Consider the following 19,742-nt stretch of genomic DNA (forward strand, 5'->3'; position numbering starts at 1 on the left):
CTGTTAATGTTAAAGAAATGATACCTTGAAATTGCAGTCTAAAATCAATGTCATCCGAAAGTCAGAGTTTACTGTTTCCTTGGTTCAGCCATCGCCCCTAATTAGTTGATAGGTGGCAGTGATTAGCGAACAGTGACTTCTGTCTGATGTATTGTAATTTTATTAATAGTACCATATAAAACAGTTTGATGCCTGAGCTTGATACTGGAATTCACCACATCCTGATTAAGAACCAAAGTACTTTACTAGCTGAGGAATACAGCTCTGGAAAACTCAGCAGAATGGGGCTAGTAGTATGGTTCTACTGCTATTTTCCCATCATTCACATAATTCCCATAACGCAATTTAACAACTTTAAATAGTTAATATTACGTGTTTAATGTTATATAATTATTTTTTTGTCATTTGGATTATTGGTAGATGCCCTGAGTGTATTTACTTACTGTATTTACTGTATTTACTTCATATTAATGTTATCTCTCCTGTTCATCTAACACCATGACTGTGCTCATGCCAATTAATGCCCATTCATTTTCAATGGGAACATTTTCACAGAAAATATGAAATGACACTAAATGCGTGAATATTTTTTAAAAATCTGAATTGGTAGCACACCTGTCCTGAGTGAGCTAAACATTTTGATGCTGGATTTGTTTGAATTGGTTAAGAAATGGAGGAGGGGTTAGTGGAAAAAAAATGAGGTGGAAAAAGAAGAAGAGGAATAATGTTACAATACTAGAAATGCTAACTGCTAGCATGCTAACACAGCATGATAGCGCAGTGTGCATGTCCTGATTGAGTTGTGCTTCTAGACATTGGAATGGTTTAAATCGTTTGAGAAATGTGCCAATGGTGGAGGCTTGAAAAATGGTCAATTCATTTTCAATGGGAAAAATGTGGAATTTTTGGATTTTGGGAAAATCTGGGAATTTTTTTGAAAAATCTGAAATGGTTGCACGCTATTCCCGAATGAGCTGAACAATTTGATGCTTGAATTGTGTGAATTGGTTGAAAAATAAAAGAGAGGAGTTAGAGGACAAAATCCGGCAAAATACTTCCTGAATCTCTTCTTCTTCTAACCCTTCATCACTCGTATTATGTGAGAATTAACAATGCAATTAAAGCTGGTTTTAATGCATATGTGTTTGCATGCATGTTAGTCAAAATCCTCCACTTAAAAATATGTTTTAGTCACGCAGTAAATCCAGTAGAAAGCATTTGTACTGCAGCTAAAGCGTTGTGTCATCCTACTTTATCATACCCACGCATGCGGCGTGCTTGCAGCATCGCCACTCACAGGCTGACAGTCGTAAAAAGCTGCTTAAGGGAGCGTGGGCTTACGAGCTGAGCTGTGCTGAGGCTGCCGGGATGTCAGGCTGCCATAAAGAGAAGGGCTGTCATATTAATACCCCCTAGCTGGGCCCTGGCCCTTCTCAGGCCACTTGCTCTGACTCATTTAGATGAGCTTAATGTCACAGCCAGTCCAGTTTACTTTTATAAGTAGTCACTTTTTGTGGTGTGATTGAGATGGCAGTGGGTAGGGAATAATCAGAGCAACTGACACTTCTGGTTTTAAATGTGGACAGTCAGTTCAAATTTTTTTAAACACGCAGTCGTTAAGTCGTTTTGGCCACATTTGCTCCATGACTCCCAGAGAACATTTCTATAGCTTGTTTGGCCAGTCTAAATTAAACTACAGTATGTTAACACTCTGCCATGGAATGCAGGCATGTGTTATAACTTCAAAAACAGACTCACCTGTTAGTCAATTACTTAAGCAATGAAAAAAAGGAATGCATTTCAAGTAAAGTCATTTGCAACCCAGCCAGAAGTTGTGCTGTAAAGGGTGCCAAAATGAACAATTTACCAAGAGCAACTTCACCATATAGTGGAACCTTGGTTACTGTCATTCATTCGATACAGAAGGTCTGACTCTAACTGAAATGGATGCTAACCAAATCAAATTTTCCCATAAGAAATAATGTAAACCATGCTAACCACTCAGCACCATGCGGCCAAGTTGTCCTCCCACTTTCTAAAAACTTGCATCTTAGGTTAATTGGCCACTCTAAATTGTCCATAGATCTGAATGTGGGTGTGAATGATTGTTTGTCTATATTTGCCCTGCGATTGGCTGGCGACCTGTCCAGGGTGTACACTGCCTCTCGTCCGAAGTCAGATGGGATAGGCTACAGCATACCCCCGTGACCCTAGTGAGGATAAGCGGCATAGAAAATGGATGGATAGATAGTTTTACATGCAGCAAACAATTCGAACCAAGACGGTCTGACTGCAGACCTCCACTGTCAGACCCCTCCCATCGCAGACCGCCGCTGTGAGGCACCACCACTACCAGACCGGAAATACGCACCAGAAATACGCTCAAAGTAAAATCAATCGCCAAAGTCAGGACTGGAAATAATCTTACTTCTGGTTATTGGGAAGTAAAATTGTTTTTTTTTTTGGCAAAATACTGTACAGTGGTATCTTGGTTAACGTCCGTGCCATTTTTGGTTAACATCCTAAAATTTTGCTTGATTTGAGTTTGCCCACTTGGTTGGCATTCAAAATGGATACGGTTTGTTTACGCCGCCATTTTGGATCACACTGCCAAGACAAAATCTTGCGATACTTGCACGTGATCATGCAATGCGTTGTGGGCCGCGGGCACCATTTTTAGAGCAACCGTGTTTGTTCATATCAGAGTTTTCAGAAACAGAATAGTTTTTATGGTAGGTTACACAAACTAGGAACTGTGGTGGTGCAACATAGAACAGGACAGTAATAAAATTTAAAAAATAAAACAGTCATAAAACTAGAAGGGCATGACAAATAAAATTTAAGTAATAAAATAACATTAAGTAATAAAATTTAAAAAATAAAACAGTCATAAAACTAGAAGGGCATGCAAAAATAAAAATAGACTAAGTTAAAGAAAATTAAACAATACAACACAATATAAGATAATTGTACCAAATGTTGTATGTACAAAATGCACATTCCTGCATAACAGAACAAAACAGAGCTACGTGAACATGTGTATGTATGTATGAGTTCTTGGTAGTGTTATTTGGTTTTCATGAGTCCGATGGCAGAGGGGAAGAAGCTGTTTTTGTGGCGCGAGGTTTTACTCCGAATAGAGCATAGCCTCCTGCCTGAGGGGAGAGGGACAAACAGATTGTGCCCAGGGTGAGAAGGGTCAGCTGTGATCCGGCCTGCACGTCTCCGAGTCCTGGAGTCATACAGGTCCTGGAGAGATGGGAGGCTGCAGCCGATCACCTTCTCAGCAGCACGCACAATGCACTTTAGTCTGTGCCTGTCCCTGGCAGTGTTCCCAGCACACACAATGATGGAGGAGGTGAGGATGGACTTGATGATGGCCGTGTAGAACTCCAACATATAGGTTGGCAGCTTGAGTTTCCTCAGTTGCCACCCCAGGCCTTTTTGATGAGTTGACTTGAAGTCCTGGGTTATGGTGGTGCCCAGGAAGCAGAAGGAATCCACAATGGAGATGGCAGAGTCTGTCAGGGTGAGGGGGGAGGCCTCCCTCCTGTAGGCAGACTCATCACCGTCCAGGATGAGGCCGATGAGGGTGGTATTGTCTGCAAACTTGATAAGTTTTACAGACTGATGGCTGGAGGTGCAGCAGTTGGTGTAAAAGGAGAAGTGCAAGGGGGATAGTACACAGTCCTGGGGGGATCCGGTGTTGATATGGGACCAATACACTGAACGCTGCACACTGCACAGAACGATTTTGTTAACAGCCAGCTAATTGTGGTGCCTCATGAAGTCTTGTCCTTACAATACAATGTACAATCCATACTGTACAGGTGAGGTTATACTTACACTTACTAGGCCTCCTTGACAGTGAGCCGACATGCAAACTGTCTCTGACCGTCATGATCATGAGGACAAAGACAAACCTTAAGCTAGGACACTCTATAAAGTGAGTCACCTTTGAAACCACCTCAGTGCTCTGTTTGCTCAGATATTCTCTCTCCTCCTTGTTTGTGCCAGCTTTGTGTTGTGAGATCTGAGTGCATGCCACGCTCGGTGACAGTCTGTGAGTTGTGCCCTGAGCATAACTCAAAATCGTATCCATGAGTGAGCAGTGGAAAGACTGAGTCAGACAAGACAAATTTGCCCCAACCCAGACAGTCCTGTCTGTCCAAGCGCCTACTTGGAAACAAACTAGATTAATCTGTGTATGCTGTGAGAGCTGTAAGAATAAATGGAATAAATACTGAAGAAGTAATGAAAAAAACCTTAGAATGAATTTTATTTTGTCTTGCTGGTTGAAAATGTAAGAAAAAAACATCTACGGTATATTTTTAATGCTGTCATCACACTTTCCATGCATGCCCCACTGTGATTTCGTGTATGTGCATGTGTGACAACCAGCATCATTACAACGGCTTATTTTTGTTCCCCCTTGTCACCCAGCTCTACCTGCAGGAATGTGCTAACCTATGTTTTTCTTTCTGTCTTCATTTCCACAGTGGCATGTCATTAGTTTTTATTCCATAGATATCCCAGGCTGCAGTGTTTATAATGAATGCAGTAAGTGAGCTCATCCCCTATAGAGCAGTCATTTTAATGGCTATTTGTCAAGGAAAGAGAAGGCAAGGTCACCTAAACCCTTCCCGATTGGAATGCTGAATGTAATGCAGTGTAGTGGATGCCGGACACTGGATTTGTAATGCGGAGAGGAGTCCAAGGTTAATGTACTAAATGACTCCTTGGTTATAAGACAAGGTCTTTCCTCTAAACATAATTTTTGGAAGCCAGGTTTTTAACTGTGCTCTCCAGCAATAGCCAAATAAGTATTTCCCTCTCCCTGACGCCCTCATATGGAATGCTTCCCTCCCTGTAGCAGCAGATTTCATTGCTTCATATAAAAAAAAAAAAAAATCTAAAATAAATTATTTAAAAGTTATTTGTTTGTGTCATAGACTGTAGCTTTTAGAAAAGATATGGTACACAAAAAAGCTTGAACAGTAAATAACATTTATTTCAGTGTTGAGCAACCCTAAGGTACAAATACACAAGGGAACAAGAAGAAAGAATGAGGGACGTTATACATCCGGTAATATAAAAAAAATCATCATGTGTTTTTGTAGTCTAGACATAAGAAAGTATAAAAACAAGAACATCGTGTAAACATTTTAAATAACATTTAAATAAGGATTACGGGTTTTAATGCATGTAAACAGCACAGTAACACAGATGCACTTTGCTGTAGTTTAGGTCAACCACTGTCACTGGTTGTTCAAAAAGATGGTAGACAACAATACAACAACAAACAGCTCTAGCACCTTCGTGAGTCAAGTAAATGTTTTTTCACAATCGTAAGAGTGCAGTCAGAGTTTGCTGTATCAAATAGTATGCAGCATTTAAAACTGTACGTCAGTGCAGGTATAAAACCTTTGTTTTTGGAAACAAAAAAGACATGTTAATGGACCTCCACCACCACCAGATTATGTACCCTTTATTCATCTTTTATTTATCTTTTATTACTTTATGAACAGATCTACTTTGAAGTGAAAGTGTCCCCTCGTTGTGACTCGGCCTCAAACCCTAAACTCTGTTGTGCTGACTCTACCTTTGTGGTGCAGTTTCGGATTTCATCTCTCAGCTCAGACAACTGCTGGGAATGGCTGGATAGAGTTCCATTAAATTGCAGGAGAAACCCATTTGATTGTCTCTCCAACTCTTCTCTGATTCTCTCCAGATCTTCTGCTAAATAATTAAGGCCTTTACACTGGTCCTCAACATTAGCAACACGCCCACCAACCTCTGTTACTTCTTTTTGTACCCCCATAGCTGTGCTCCGACAGCCTCTGACCTCCTCGGCGAGCCGCCTCTTCATCTCCTGTATCTCACCCTTAAGTCGTGTCAGTTTGCGCTCCCCAGCCCCAAGCATGGAAGCTTGATGTCCAACCAGTTGGACCACACCCTTCATCTGTCGGGCCAGACGTGACTCTCTCTCATGCCAGGAGCTGTTTACTTGACCCACCTGGTTGACGACTGTCCCCAGCGAGTCCTGAAGGCCTTTTAGCGTGCAATTAACTGAGTGAACATTTAACCTGAGAATTGTGAGCTCACCTTCTTTGTGTTGGTCCTCTTTGTCAGTTATATGCCTCATGATGTTTTGCAGTGTGATGTTGAGGCTGTTCAAACGTTCATCATGCTTTTCTAGTAAGCCCACTGCATTCTGATCCTCTGCTGTGCCAACAACAGAGTCCCCTTGGATGATTGTGGGGTTGTTAGGTGAGGAACATGAGGTCGAGCAGAGAATCTCAAGGTTGCTCAGATGCTTTTGCACTCTGTCCACATCCATCTCTAGTCTTCCCCGAAGGGACACCAACTCTGTCTCCAGGGTTGGAACAGCATGTCCCTCTAGGAGTGCAGGGGCAGTGGCATTACCCAGTTCCTCCAAAGCCGTCAGTAGACGTCCCTCCAGTTCTCTTAACTTGTCGTCCATTCTGGCCTCAAGGCCTTGTCCTGTTTCAGCTTTATCTGAGACACTTCTCCTCTTTTCGGGCTGTGTGCTTTTAAGTTGCCCAGTCAGGTTGAGCTTAGTCTCTACATATTTTAGACGCCCTTCCAGCATTCCCTCTATGTGGTCTTTATGCCCTCCCAACTCCACTCTTAGGTGCTTCTGGGACTGATTGAGGCCGACCACAGATGTTTCCACAAACTCCACCCTTTCACCGAGTCCTCTCATTGTAGCACAACAGCTTTCTAGCGTGTTTAAATGTTGCACCTCTGCCCGGAGCCTTCTGAGCTCTGCCCTCAAGTCAGTTGTACTTTCTGCCAGAGTATCTTCCATTTGTTCCTGCCTCTGACCTTGCTCCTTCTGACACTGTCGACGTACATCTTCTGCTTTCTCCACACATCGACTCTCTGCACTCTCCACATGCTTTTCAAGCCCATCCAAAATGTCTGTCCTAGCGGCACTCAATTTGGCATCCAACATCTGCTCTGTAGATTTTTGGTCTTGCCCCCCAAGATGTTCAGAGTCCGATACAACCCCCTCTCTAATTGACATTTTCTTCAAAGCCCCATCATGTGTCATTACTGTGGCTTTCAGCTCCTGAAGCTCAGCTGTCTTTGCTTGTAGCTCCGTACTGAGCTCTTCTATTCTTCCATTTAGTTTGGAAAGTCCGGGAAACACATGTCTGCCATCGAGGCCGTGTGCCTCAGGATCCCCCCCAGGAATCTCAACAAAGCCTACCGTGGAGGGGCTCGAGGCTACAGGGGGGGCAGAGAGAGGGCTAGGGGCAGCAGAGAGCAGAGCTGACAACATCCTGTTGGCATCCTCTCTCAGTGAGGCTCTAAGGCTCTCTTCCAGGCCATTCACGGTTCCTCTCAGGTTCTCCAAACCCTGGTTTAGACGTTGCACATCCTCCTCCATTCGATATATGCGTTCCTCTGTCTCACTGTCTAGAGCATGGCCTAAAATAATAAGGGAAGAGATTTAGTATTATAACAATATCAGTCACATTTTGTACAAAGAAAATGCTAGCAGGTGAGCAACCAGAATAAATGCATAGTCAAATCATGAACCAACGGTTTTAGATTTAAGATTCACCTTCAGCTTGTTGGCCATCAGTAGGAGGAAGGGTTTCTTCTGGAATATGCTCCTCTGGTCCCTGTCTCAGCTCATGTTCTTGTTCATGCTCTGTGCGGTGTTCTTCCTTGTGGTGTGGTACAGGTTCATGTGCATCTGGATAAGGCTCAAAAGAGTTGTCTGGATAGCTGGATGACCTTGGCGGTCCAACATGATGCATTGGGTACGAGTTAAAACGACTGGTAGGAGGTTCTTTGGGTTGATTCCATGGCTTGGTTTTGACAGGAGGGTTCATGGGTGGGCCCTTTAACATGGGACCCTTGAACATGGGACCTTGGTATGGTGGTCCTATGAACTGTGGGCTTTTGAATGGTGGACCTTTAAATGGTGGCATGCTTTTCATTGGATGTTGGTAAGATGGGGGACCCTCAATGCAGCCGTAGCCAGAATACCCAGGACAACAGCGCCACTCAAGTTCTGTGACAGTTTTATGCGCCACTTTATAGATAGGTTTGTAGATTAGGCGATACCTGGGAAGAACGAACAATACGTTACCAGACTGTGGAATGTCAATCAAAAAACATCTGCGAATATATTAGAAATAGCCAAGCAATAATGTTGTATAATAACTTCACTCACAGAAGAGTTGGACATTTTTTATGCCAGGAACACTTGTTGTACTCAGCTTTAACATATGGGGCCGCACCGTCCTGAACAGTGAAGGACACTGTCTTTTCAATCACATAAGCGCAGTGATTCCTGTCAAAGAGGGGAATGTGTCAAGCCACAAATTCAGCATGGTCATGCTGAATTAAAGTGAAGCAATGTAGACTTGACAGATGAGAGAACCAGCGCTTACTTGTGTATGCTGGTAGGTTTCCCCTGCTCGTGGTGCTGAATCATTCCAGTTGTGTAGTCGCTGTAATGGACTGGTCTGTATGGCTTCGCCTCTCCCATTGACAAGTAGAGCATCATTGCTACAAAAAGACTTGCTGCCATTATAAATTACAAGTATACCTGTGTTCCAAATAAAAATAAAAATACCCTCACAGAAGAAGAAAACACATCCATTAACTGCAATATGTCAAAATGTACAGGTTGAAAAGCTCTCTCTGTGCTGTAAAGCAGAATGCTGATCCTGTCCAAGGGAGTGACTGTGGTGGAGTATGTCAAAGTGACAACAGTGCACTGTGAGTTTGGGTGCCACTAATAGGACCCCAAAGGCGCTATTTACATATCTCCTCCCACACCACCCTCAGTGTGACACCAGGGTGCCACTGAAGAAAAGGAGTGAGTTTTTTTTTTTTTTTTACTTGTCGTATATTTGTTGAATGGTAAAGTAACTCTTCACGTTGGTATATATCAGTGTTGGCATCATTACAAAGCAGAAAGAGAAAAAGAGGCAGATTGAGAGTGCACAAATCCCAGTGTTGTCTGTAATGTGTTTAGAATGAGTAAATAGTGCAAGATGAGAAGACATTTAATTCATGCTTTTGAACCTCTCTTATGCCCTGCACTCATAGAAATACTATACTCATAAATAAAAAAATACTAATGCTATTTTTATGTACTTATTTTAACAAAAAAGGAAATAATGTGTTAATTATACTAAAGTTGAAAATTACGAATCTCCTTCAATGTTACCTTGCACACCCCAGTTATAGTTTTTTTTGTCACGTAACATGACTAAATACATTGTTATAATAGAACATAGAACACAACACATTGCACTTAGTAACTTTTTGCCTTCTTACTCAGGTCAAAAATGTCCAAATGTAGGTCTCACAACGCACAAACTAGCTCTGGAAGCCATCAAATCTGCCGAACATCTTGAAATCTTTGACACGTGCACATTGACGGGGTCTGACCCCCAATCTAACAGTAAACCTCCAGAATCTGGAGCAAATAATCACAAACACTTCTGTGCACAACCACACTTGCGAGTGCCTTGCCCCTTTCACATTATAATGCAAGTCTTTGTGTAGTTGAACAAGTTCACTGCTCTCTGTATTGAAAGCTAACCAGCTTGGACAGCTTCCACTTGAAAGTTGCTGACTAGCAATTTGATACGGCCAATTTCAAAGTGCTTATGTCTCATAAATGTATTAAAGCAGTCGCAATCACTGTTTGAAGTTTGAGGGAGCCATTGTAAGACTATAATAAAATCATATGAAGGCTATAGTTAGGTTTTAAAGTTATTATTCAGTTTGGACTTGAACTGTGGATTCTGCTGCATTGATACAATACTTTTTGCAAGGTAAAGTGTAGCTTGGACAAACGTTGAGGATTGAGTTATTATATGAAGGACATTTGAAGATGGCTATTACTTTTGTCACTTCTTGTGATGTTTTTATTGCATGTGTGGGGACTTTGTTACAGTGTTTCCTAGGGGTGAGATTAAAACGCGGCGAGATTTCTCATTTGGAGGAAAGCTGTATCGCGAGAACAGGGAAGCCAGAAGCCATTCAGACTGTGAACTATGGGGTCGCTACTATCAATAATAGTACAGTAATATGGGAGTGGCAGTGTGCAAGGCATTATTGAAAGTGCACTTTAACTGCTTTATGCACACCCAACCGCTTCTTGCTGTTCACAGCGTCGTCAGCGAGTGACGTGTGGCTGTTTTTAGCAGCTGCTTGCTACTTGTTGATGTCCAAGTAGAAGCTGCAGTAATTCTACATTAGATCAATTTTACCTAAGATTTGTCATATCAACCCACGTATATGTTCGGACTTGACCCTTAATCACCGAGCAGTTCTAAAGACGCTCATTACATTTGGCTCAGCGCCAACTTTTAAGTATCACCAGTTCCATTTCATAATACACCTCATATATAGAGATCCATGTTGACACTTTAGCAACATTGTCGCTATATTTAACGAGTAAGGGTGCGCGTTTGTTTCTTTTGTCATGCATTTTTTTGATAATTCAATACAAGCAAGCATCTGAGGCAAAACATGCATGGGTGTCCAAAGTGTGGCGCAGGAGCTCATTGCAGAAATAAAATAAACAAAAACCAAGCAAAAGAGGAAAACAGAGCAAAAAGGCTTAATGTAATTAGAAAAAGCTAAAATGTTGATACTAATAACTAATCTTTAATTATGTATAATGTATGTATAGGTTGTTTTTTGATCAAAAATTGTTGTTTTTTTATTACAAATATCAAAGGACAGCTGGACAGCCATGACGTAAATAGACAAAGTAGATAAGAGAAAAATAGTAACCTATATTATTATTTTTTTTATTATTGTTCTACAGTATATTATCATAACAGTGGTTTATTTGGTCTGAGAAAATATTGACAATAATATCTTTGAGCGTCAATGTGTGGGACATTTCCAAACACACCTGCATTGTTTTGTGACTCTGTGGTTGAATAAAAACGTCTGTTTTTTCATTGAACTTTTCTTAAAATTCATGTTAAAATGTCGTCCCGTCTTGTCTCGTGCCTTGTCTCATCTCGTGACAAGGGTGTCTCAAGACAACCCAAGTATTTGACTTCAGCCTATGATATTACCGAATTTTGAACAAGTGCAGCCATTTTTTTTGATGATATCTTTGAAGCCAATTTCCTGTATCCTGTTTGTGCCATGACCCACCTCTTTTACCTGCTAACACCCTGTGCTGAGCGTGTGGGGCTATATTTAGTGCAAACTACTTTTTTCCCAGGGCACACCTTTTCTTCTCCATTTGTAAACAAGCTCTCGTTGTAGGAGGTAGAACATGCCGCAGAGCACGCAGCATCCATGCTCCAATGTTCTGGTCGGGGGGAACAAGTGCAGCTTTATTCTGCAGCGTGGTGGCGGCTCCACCCTGAGTTCTCCCTGAATGGCATCACACAGTTCCAACTGTTTTTGCTCACATGCCTCTTTTACCTCCTGTGTCAGGCTAAGGCTGCCCTTGACATTGCCACATTGAGAACAGGGTGAGGCCTTATTGAGTCAGCCTGGAAAAAGGAGAGAATCCACAGATACTGTTTTTCTTTGACTTTGTGCTGGACACACAATCAATCAAACACTCATGCAATGAGAATAAACGAGTATATGAAATTAATGACTTTGGGTGATTGAGCCCTTTCTAATTTTCTTGGTGCCTATTTAATTTTAACACTCGCTGCCCACATTCTGAGCCAGCCTGTAAATCTCTTTATGTGTCTTTTGAGCCAAGGCGGCTTGTTTCGGCAATATGTCAGTGCATATCATTTTAACTTGGATGATATAGCAAAGTGGTTGGATGGCAGTAGAGCCTTTTCAATTTGTGTTTGATGAAATGATTATGCAGTTAATGTTCTTTGCAAAGAATACGTCTGCCCATTTAATTTAGGTTTAATAGACGAAAGAATGATTTTATCCAACCGTGTAGCTTTGCCTGCAAAACCAAAACCACAGACTCATTCTTATTGGCTGTTTTGTGTGTTTTGTGCATTTTTACCTCAGCGGTAGTGGTTATGTATTTTTTTTAACATTGTGAGAATTTCTCATAATTATTCTTACTTTCTCAATGAATAATGTGGGAATCATAATGACAAACGTCTGGCATATGCGGTTGTCACGTATCTTGCAAATCTATTCTATTGCTTGACTGGCACCATATGAGGTAACCTGACACAAACAAAATGCATTCCAGGTATCATAGAAGGTCATATTTCACAATCAGATGCGAAATTAAATTGCATACAGAGAAAATTGTGCATTGCGCATGCTGTGCTTGTCTTGGGACTTCAGAACTTGAGAAGGTACTTCTTATTGACCTTGTGGCACTGTTTGTTTTAAGTATCCTATATCCGCCCTTGTGCGTTCACAGCCGTGTAAAAGAACAAACAACAGTAATTGGTCTCAACACTTCACAAATCTGGATTTGGTTTCCTGTGCCAGAGCACCCAGAAATCTGTTTTTTGTTCAACTCCATATTAATGTAGTTTTGTATTTTTGCTTTTTGATGGTTATAAGCTTATTTGGAGGCATCAATGTTGACAGAATAAATGACTAAACTGGCAAATTTGGTCAGACAAACATTGTCCTGAACAAACCTCATTTGGAGGCCACATGGTAAGACAGAGGTCAAGGCACACTTCGCACATTAGCCAAGAGGATTAGTGTGTTTGCTGTCGCCAGGCTCAAGGCAATGTGTACACATCTGAACAAACCCATGTGCACGCGCACATACAAACCTCCACAATGCCTGTGGTCTCTTTAGAAAGACATTCTCAGTTATTTCAAAGCTTTTGTACCAAAGTCTCTTTCTTTTTTAAACATCCTTACGTAGTAATTCAAGCAACATCTGTGGTTTCAGCTAACACATAACCTTTATTAGGCCTATATATTTCTTCCCCAACTGCTATATATAATGTATTTAAATGCTTTTAATCATAATATAGTAATTAATAAATCATGCTGTTTTGTGGTTGAATACGGGCTATTATTAGTAAAAAAAATATTGAAGTAAATGTTACATATTTTTTGCCTAAATTAAGCATTTTCAAGCATACAAATGGCTACCTGAACTAAAATACAAATAAAAGGTATTCAAAAGACACATTCAGAGACTTTAATGAAATGTAATACTCCACACTGGTCACTAGATGTCAGTAGTGTTAATATAATGTTTGATGAAACACACAAGACATCAGGCTTGATCGCCGGGACAACGGGCTTTTATTGCAGGTTTGAATTATCTCACAACAATTAACTCACAATCTGGAATAAAAATCGCTCATAAAAACATGGGCCGTTTACCACGCAAAGCTGAAACTCAGCTCTGAACTTCCGGCGTCACTTCCTGTCCACCTCTCTTTCAGGCCCCCTAGGGAACACATTTAACACACAAGCACAAGTCTCATTTATGTCGTGGCTTATTTACTCCTATTTCACCTGCTGTACTGGGTATTACTAGTTTAAAGGACACTATAGGGGTGTTATTTCATGTGAAGAGGACTGTTAAAAACTGTATGTAGACGGCCGTAAACAAGTTTCTTATGCTCTGAATACAAAAATATTAAATTTAGAAATATGGAATCCTACTTTGCGCAAATTCACTTACCATGATCAGGTATGGAACCAATTAAACGCGATAAACGAGGGATTACTGTAGTCTTCATTTTATTCAATACCAGTTCCAAATTAATACTTTTGAAAGAGTACTAGTGCTAAACGGTGCCCGAACCTGTACTTAAAAAAAAATGATACAATGGCTGAAAACAATGCCTTTTTATTTTTACAGAATTTTGTAGTTTGTGACATGCGGGTTGAACAAAACTGAAATACTTAATAAATTAACCAATATGAACTAAAACCCACAACACTGTCATAATTATCACATTAAAATCAGCATGTATACAGAACAGGAATGTTAAAAATTATTTTAAAAACTGCATAAATAAATAAATAAATAAATAAATAAGTATATATATATATTTAAAATTTATATATTTCTATATATATATATTTTAAAAATTATAATAGAAAAAATAACAATAATTCGACCATGATTCGTTGTCAGAACAAAGTGTTAATGTTACTGTTGTAAAGAACACAACAGCGAAATATTTTTGTGGTGAAGGAACTGAGCACCGATGTTGGCGTATTGAAGTCAGCAATAAATGGTATAAAGAGAGTCAGACTCTGTCTTCCTCTTTTGGGACTTACAAGACGTTACTTGGACAGCATCACCTTCAAGAACTTGTTGTAGGAGTCTGCATTAATTTAGCACCGACATGAGGCAACAATAGCTACTTTTTTCCTGTCTGGTTGCTACCGCTAAAGTTTGCATTATGGAACCGAGTATCGGTACCTATTCCGACACATGGCCATAACCAGAAAGAGAAGAAAATAAGGAGTTGGTACCCCTGCTTTTATAACAGCTGCAACTTCTGGGAAAACGTTGAACAAGATGTTGGAGTGTTTCTGTTGGATATTTTTGTCCATTCATCCAAAGGAACATTCAGAGAATGCCTGCTCACCATTTCTGTTCTAGTTCACCCTAAAGGTCTTTGATGGGGTTGAGGCAATTGCGCACTGATGTTGTGTTCTCAGCTCACAAGAAATCCTTGCTGCGCAGCAAAATAAAATACAACCTGAAATGTAAATAAAATAAAGCCATAATTTATTCTGTACCATTTTGCAATGCCACTCCGTGAGTGACAGGCGACAACAAGCGGTAGCAACACAAAGACGAACACTGTCCAGTCAATCATAAGAGCCTGTTGACAGGTATTTACTTACGTAGCCAATATATTCATTAATAGCGCGTTAATTGATACATACCACTGTTTTGCAGGTTAGCTTATAGCTACTGGAGCAGGGGAGCTAAATGTTGTTTCCTACCCCGTATAATAGCGAAACAAACGGGCAGTGCCACAGCCACGCACCAAGCTAAAGTAAAAAAAAAGTCTTCGAATGTGTACTGGCTGTCGGAGTGTGTGGGAACAAAAGAACAAGAGTTGAATAGGGATGAGATTTTTTCTTTTTCAAATGAAGGCTGCTCTGACCCAGTTTTCTGAGTGAAAAGTGTGGGCTACATATGTGGCTTAACAGTGCATGTGGTACTGCAGTGCTTTTATTTTGATGGCTGGATTTACAGGATACAGGAAGTGTTACGCCAAGTTTGCACGATGATGCGGAAGGGACCAGAAGGTAGTTGTTTCTTTCAGTTGAGTTTTTTTTTTTTTTTTTTTTTTTTTTTACATTATTTTCATGTTTTATTTAGACAAAAGTCAACCTATACAGCAAATGTGTCATCACTTTCAAGTACATTTCCAGAATGAAATAGTACCAGAACAGGCTGCTGCAAAAAGAAATAAGGAAATAACAGTAGACATAATTAACAAAATAAATGGTCAAAAAAAGAAAAGAAATGGAAAATGAAATGATAAACTAGGTGTTTCCTGCAAGATTTACATCATTAATTGGATGAGATAGTTCCACGGCTTGTTTTGTCTGAGGTGGACCAAATGAAAGCTACTTTGTGAAATACGCCTTGCTGACCTTTTGAACCCACTCGTATACAAAATACCACAGAATGGATGTTGGACTACCTCAAGTTCTCAGGTTTTGGACGGGTGTGACACTACAAATGTGCACGTCTGGTGGCGCTCACAGAGAGCCAAAGAATGCTCAGGTCGCTTGTTTGTATGCTCAGACACTTGAAAAATTAGAGGGAACATTGGGTTGAGGTATAGGGATGTGAAATTCTTCCCCACCAAACTCATCCATCCGTGCATTTGTGGAAAAGCTTTCTTCTCCAGCAAAATTTGGAAGTACAGAAACTTTAAACAATAAACTTTAAAAAATGATTACCGGTACCTTGTTGTATCCCACGGCTTTTGTCAATGTAGCCGCAAGAGGACACAAGCCAGTGTCTTATTGTGTCGGTCCCAAACCCGGATAAATACAGAGGGTTGTGTCAGGAAGGGCATCCGACGTAAAACTTTTGCCAAATTAGACATGTGAATCAAACCTATGACTACCGGATCGGTCGAGGCCCGGGTTAACAACGACCGCCATCGGTGCTGTTGACCTACAGGGTGCCGGTGGAAATTGGACTACTGTTGGTCGAAGAAGGAGAGGAGGAAAGTGTGTCCGTAGGAAGAGAGAGAAGAGGAACGCCAACAGTATAGGACTGAGAGTAGGGACGTTGAATGTTGGAATTATGACAGGAAAAGGTAGAGAGTTGGTTGACATGATGCAGAGAAGGAAGGTAGACATACTGTGTGTCCAGGAGACCAGGTGGAAAGGTAGCAAGGCTAGAAGTTTAGCAGGGTTCAAGTTGTTCTATCATGGTGTAGATAGGAAGAGAAATGGAGTAGGAGTTGAATGTCCTGGAGGTAAAAAGAGTGTCAGATAGAGTGATGAGTCTGAAGCTAGAAATCGAAGGTGTGATGTTCAATGTTATTAGTGGGTATGCTCCACAGGTAGGATGTGAGATGGAGGAGAAGGAGAAATTCTAGGAGAGGTGTAGGAGAGGTGGCAGTAGAGTTTCTGACTGGGTTGTTCAACAGGATCTTAGATCATGAAAAGATGCCTGAGGAATGGAGAAGTGTGCTGGTGCCCATTTTTAAGAACAAGGGAGATGTGCAGAGCTGTGGCAACTACAGAGGAATAAAGCTGATGAGCCACACAATGAAGTTATGGGAAAGAGTAGTTGAAGCTAGACTAAGGGCACAAGTGAGCATTTGTGAGCAGCAGTATGGTTTCATGCCAAAAAAGAGTACTACAGAGGCAGTATTTGCTTTGAGGATGTTGATAGAGAAGTACAGAGAAGGCCAGACGGAGCTGCATTGTGTTTTTGTAGATCTGGAGAAAGCTTATGACAGGGTGCCCAGAGAGGAACTGTGGTATTGTATGAGGAAGTCTGGAGTGGCAGAGAAGTATGTCAGAGCGGTGCAGGACATGTATGAGGACTGGAAGACAGCGGTGAGGTGTGCTGTAGGTGTGACAGAAGAGTTCAAGGTGGAGGTGGGACTGCATCAGGGATCAGCTCTGAGCCCCTTCTTGTTCGCTATGGTGATGGACAGACTGACAGACGAGGTTAGACAGGAATCTCCATGGACTATGATGTTTGCAGATGACATTGTGATCTGCAGTGAGAGCAGGGAACAGGTGGAGGAGAAGCTGGAGAGGTGGAGGTTTGCCCTGGAAAGGAGAGGAATGAAGGTTAGCCGCAGTAAGACAGAGTACGTGTGTGTGAATGAGAGGGACCCAAGTGGAAGAGTGAGGTTACATGGAGAAGAGATCAAGAAGGTGGAGGATTTGAAGTACTTAGGGTCAACAGTCCAGAGCAATGGAGAGTGTGGAAAAGAGGTGAAGAAGCGTGTACAGGCAGGATGGTACGGGTGGAGAAAAGTGTCAGGTGTGATGTGTGATAGAAGAGTTTCAGCTAAAATGAAAGGAAAGGTGTACAAAACTGTGGTGAGACCAGCGATGTTGTTTGGTCTAGAGACAGTGTCAATGAGGAAAAGACAGGAGAAAGAGCTGGAGGTAGCAGAGATGAAGATGCTGAGGTTCTCTCTGGGAGTGACCAGGAAGGATAGGACCAGGAATGAATACATCAGAGGGACAGCACATATTAGAGGTTTTGGAGATAAAGTCAGAGAGGCCAGACTGAGATGGTTTGGACATGTCCAGAGGAGAGATAGGGAATATATACATAGGTAGAAGGAACTGCCAGGCAGGAGGCCTAGAGGAAGACCAAAGAGGAGGTTTATGGATATAGTGAAAGAGGGCATGAAGGTAGTTGGTGTGAGAGAATAGGATGCAGAAGACAGGGTTAGATGGAGGCAATTGATTCGCTGTGGCGACCCCTGAAGGGAAAAGCCGAAAGGAGAAGAAGTGAGCATGCACTTCTGACAGAGTAGCACTGCCCCCTTGTGGTAACTGCAGGTAGAAACTGCCCGCACCGTTTCAATGTGCTCTCTGCCAATTGTTGTGACAATCCATCAAGGGTTCAAATACAAAGTTTGCCTTATGGCAGCAGTGATGTTCTAACACTTCAGTCTAAAAATACAGTGGGTGGGACCTCCTGAATCTGTCCCAAGTGACTGTAAAAAAATACTCATAATACAAATTAATTTGTGTTAGAGATTAAAACAGAAGATGGTAGGCAGCTGCTCTGTGTTGAATCTCAAATGTGTCTATTAATATTTAAGTCCTTTTGCTGCTCTCTCCCGCGGAAGCGATTAATTCACATGATTCCTTTCATCTTTGGGTGGTCAAATTAGGCCAGTGTGCCTCGGCTGATGCAAGTATAAGAGAAGCACCATGCACTGGAGCTTCTAAATTAATTCCAGTCATGTGCATGAACTACTTGCAGCTGTAGTAAGCATACATTGAAATAGTTGGGTTCATACATGGGTTTTCCAATCTCACATTCATGTACTGGTGTAACCTGGATAAACTATGGTATTTTGAAAAAAACAAAAGCTGACAAAATGGAAGGCTCACTTTGAGTGGTTCGGGCATTGATTTTAGGGTATGTATCATCAGACATTATATGAAGTCATTGAAAACAATAGCAATTGCTTGGCGCAGTATCAAACGGGGCAATGAAATCTGGCTTCTCTTTTCTTTTGTTTTATTTTTTACCGAGAGAGGATGTGAAATAGGACATTTATGACTGATGCTGACATATGTATGTGTCTTTTTGCTAGAAATATTGTACTATATTGTAAGTCATATCTGACCTTTGACTCAAGCACGTATCTTTGACTAGATATCTACTGTGTATCAGAAAATCAATAAATGACGTAATTTTAATCTTTAAGATTTGACAAAACAAATGTTTCAGCCCTTTCCCTTTTTTTTTGTTTGAGCTAAAATAAGATTAGTACCCACACGTTTAAAATAATTTGACTTAACTTGAGCCTGTAATTAACTGGAATGGACACTCTTGATGGACCTTCTTTGCCTGCTAACAGTCAAGAGCAACACTTTAATTTATTTTGATTTTTTTTTCCATTGCTAAATCCAATTATTCGCTCTCTTTCAGCATTGGCCTGATGCCTGATTGTAAAATGAAAATCATAAAAAGCTTAGCAACAGGAGACACGGCCACTGGCCACTGTTTTGGTCCCAACTGCTCGACTGTCGCAACCATCATTAAGGATAAAGATTATTGAATGAATGAATGCTAGAGGGGTCATGGATTCCATGTGCTGTTACAAGGGCATCTGAGAGGAGAAGAGGTTATCCATCTGGACAAGCCTGGGACAATATTTTAAGACGGTATGAGGCCACAGAGATAACTGTAAGGAGTTGTTTTCATATATTTTCTTTATTTTATTATATTGTTTCATTTAATTCCTGTATTAAATTTTTTTATTACTGTATTTTATATGTCATTCATGTGTTCCGTGTCTAGTGTGAGCGACTTCTGAGTTAATTTGGGTATAATTTAGGTATAAGTTCCGACTTACGAAAACTCGACTTACATCACCGTCTAGGTTACTTGTTCGTAACCCGAGGACCACTTGTAACTCAGCACACAGCCATTGATGTCTAAACCGCTTGGCAACAAAAGTAAACACACCCTTAGGTGAAAATGTCCAAACTGGACCCAAAGTATCAATATTTTTTATGACTGCTAACTCTCTTGGACATAAAATGTACTAGCACGTTACAGGTTGACCCTGGAATTCTCTTTCACTCTTCCATGACGACGTCACATATGTTAGAGA

General features: G+C 41.0%; 1 protein-coding gene across 1 annotated transcript; it reads right to left on the reverse strand.

Annotated features, from left to right (window-relative positions):
- Positions 1-5,196: 5,196 nt before the first annotated feature.
- On the reverse strand, positions 5,197-8,809 carry LOC129186630 (EMILIN-3-like). Its single transcript, XM_054785069.1, has 4 exons — positions 8,433-8,809; positions 8,213-8,332; positions 7,595-8,103; positions 5,197-7,458 (listed from the first exon to the last, which is right to left on the reverse strand). The coding sequence occupies exons 1-4, from the start codon at positions 8,570-8,572 to the stop codon at positions 5,531-5,533; spliced, it is 2,697 nt and encodes an 898-aa protein (XP_054641044.1). The 5' UTR covers positions 8,573-8,809; the 3' UTR covers positions 5,197-5,530.
- Between the last annotated feature and the right edge of the window lie 10,933 nt (positions 8,810-19,742).

The sequence above is a fragment of the Dunckerocampus dactyliophorus genome, chromosome 1 (assembly GCF_027744805.1).
Source record: "Dunckerocampus dactyliophorus isolate RoL2022-P2 chromosome 1, RoL_Ddac_1.1, whole genome shotgun sequence".
In the NCBI taxonomy this organism is placed as follows: Eukaryota; Metazoa; Chordata; class Actinopteri; order Syngnathiformes; family Syngnathidae; genus Dunckerocampus; species Dunckerocampus dactyliophorus.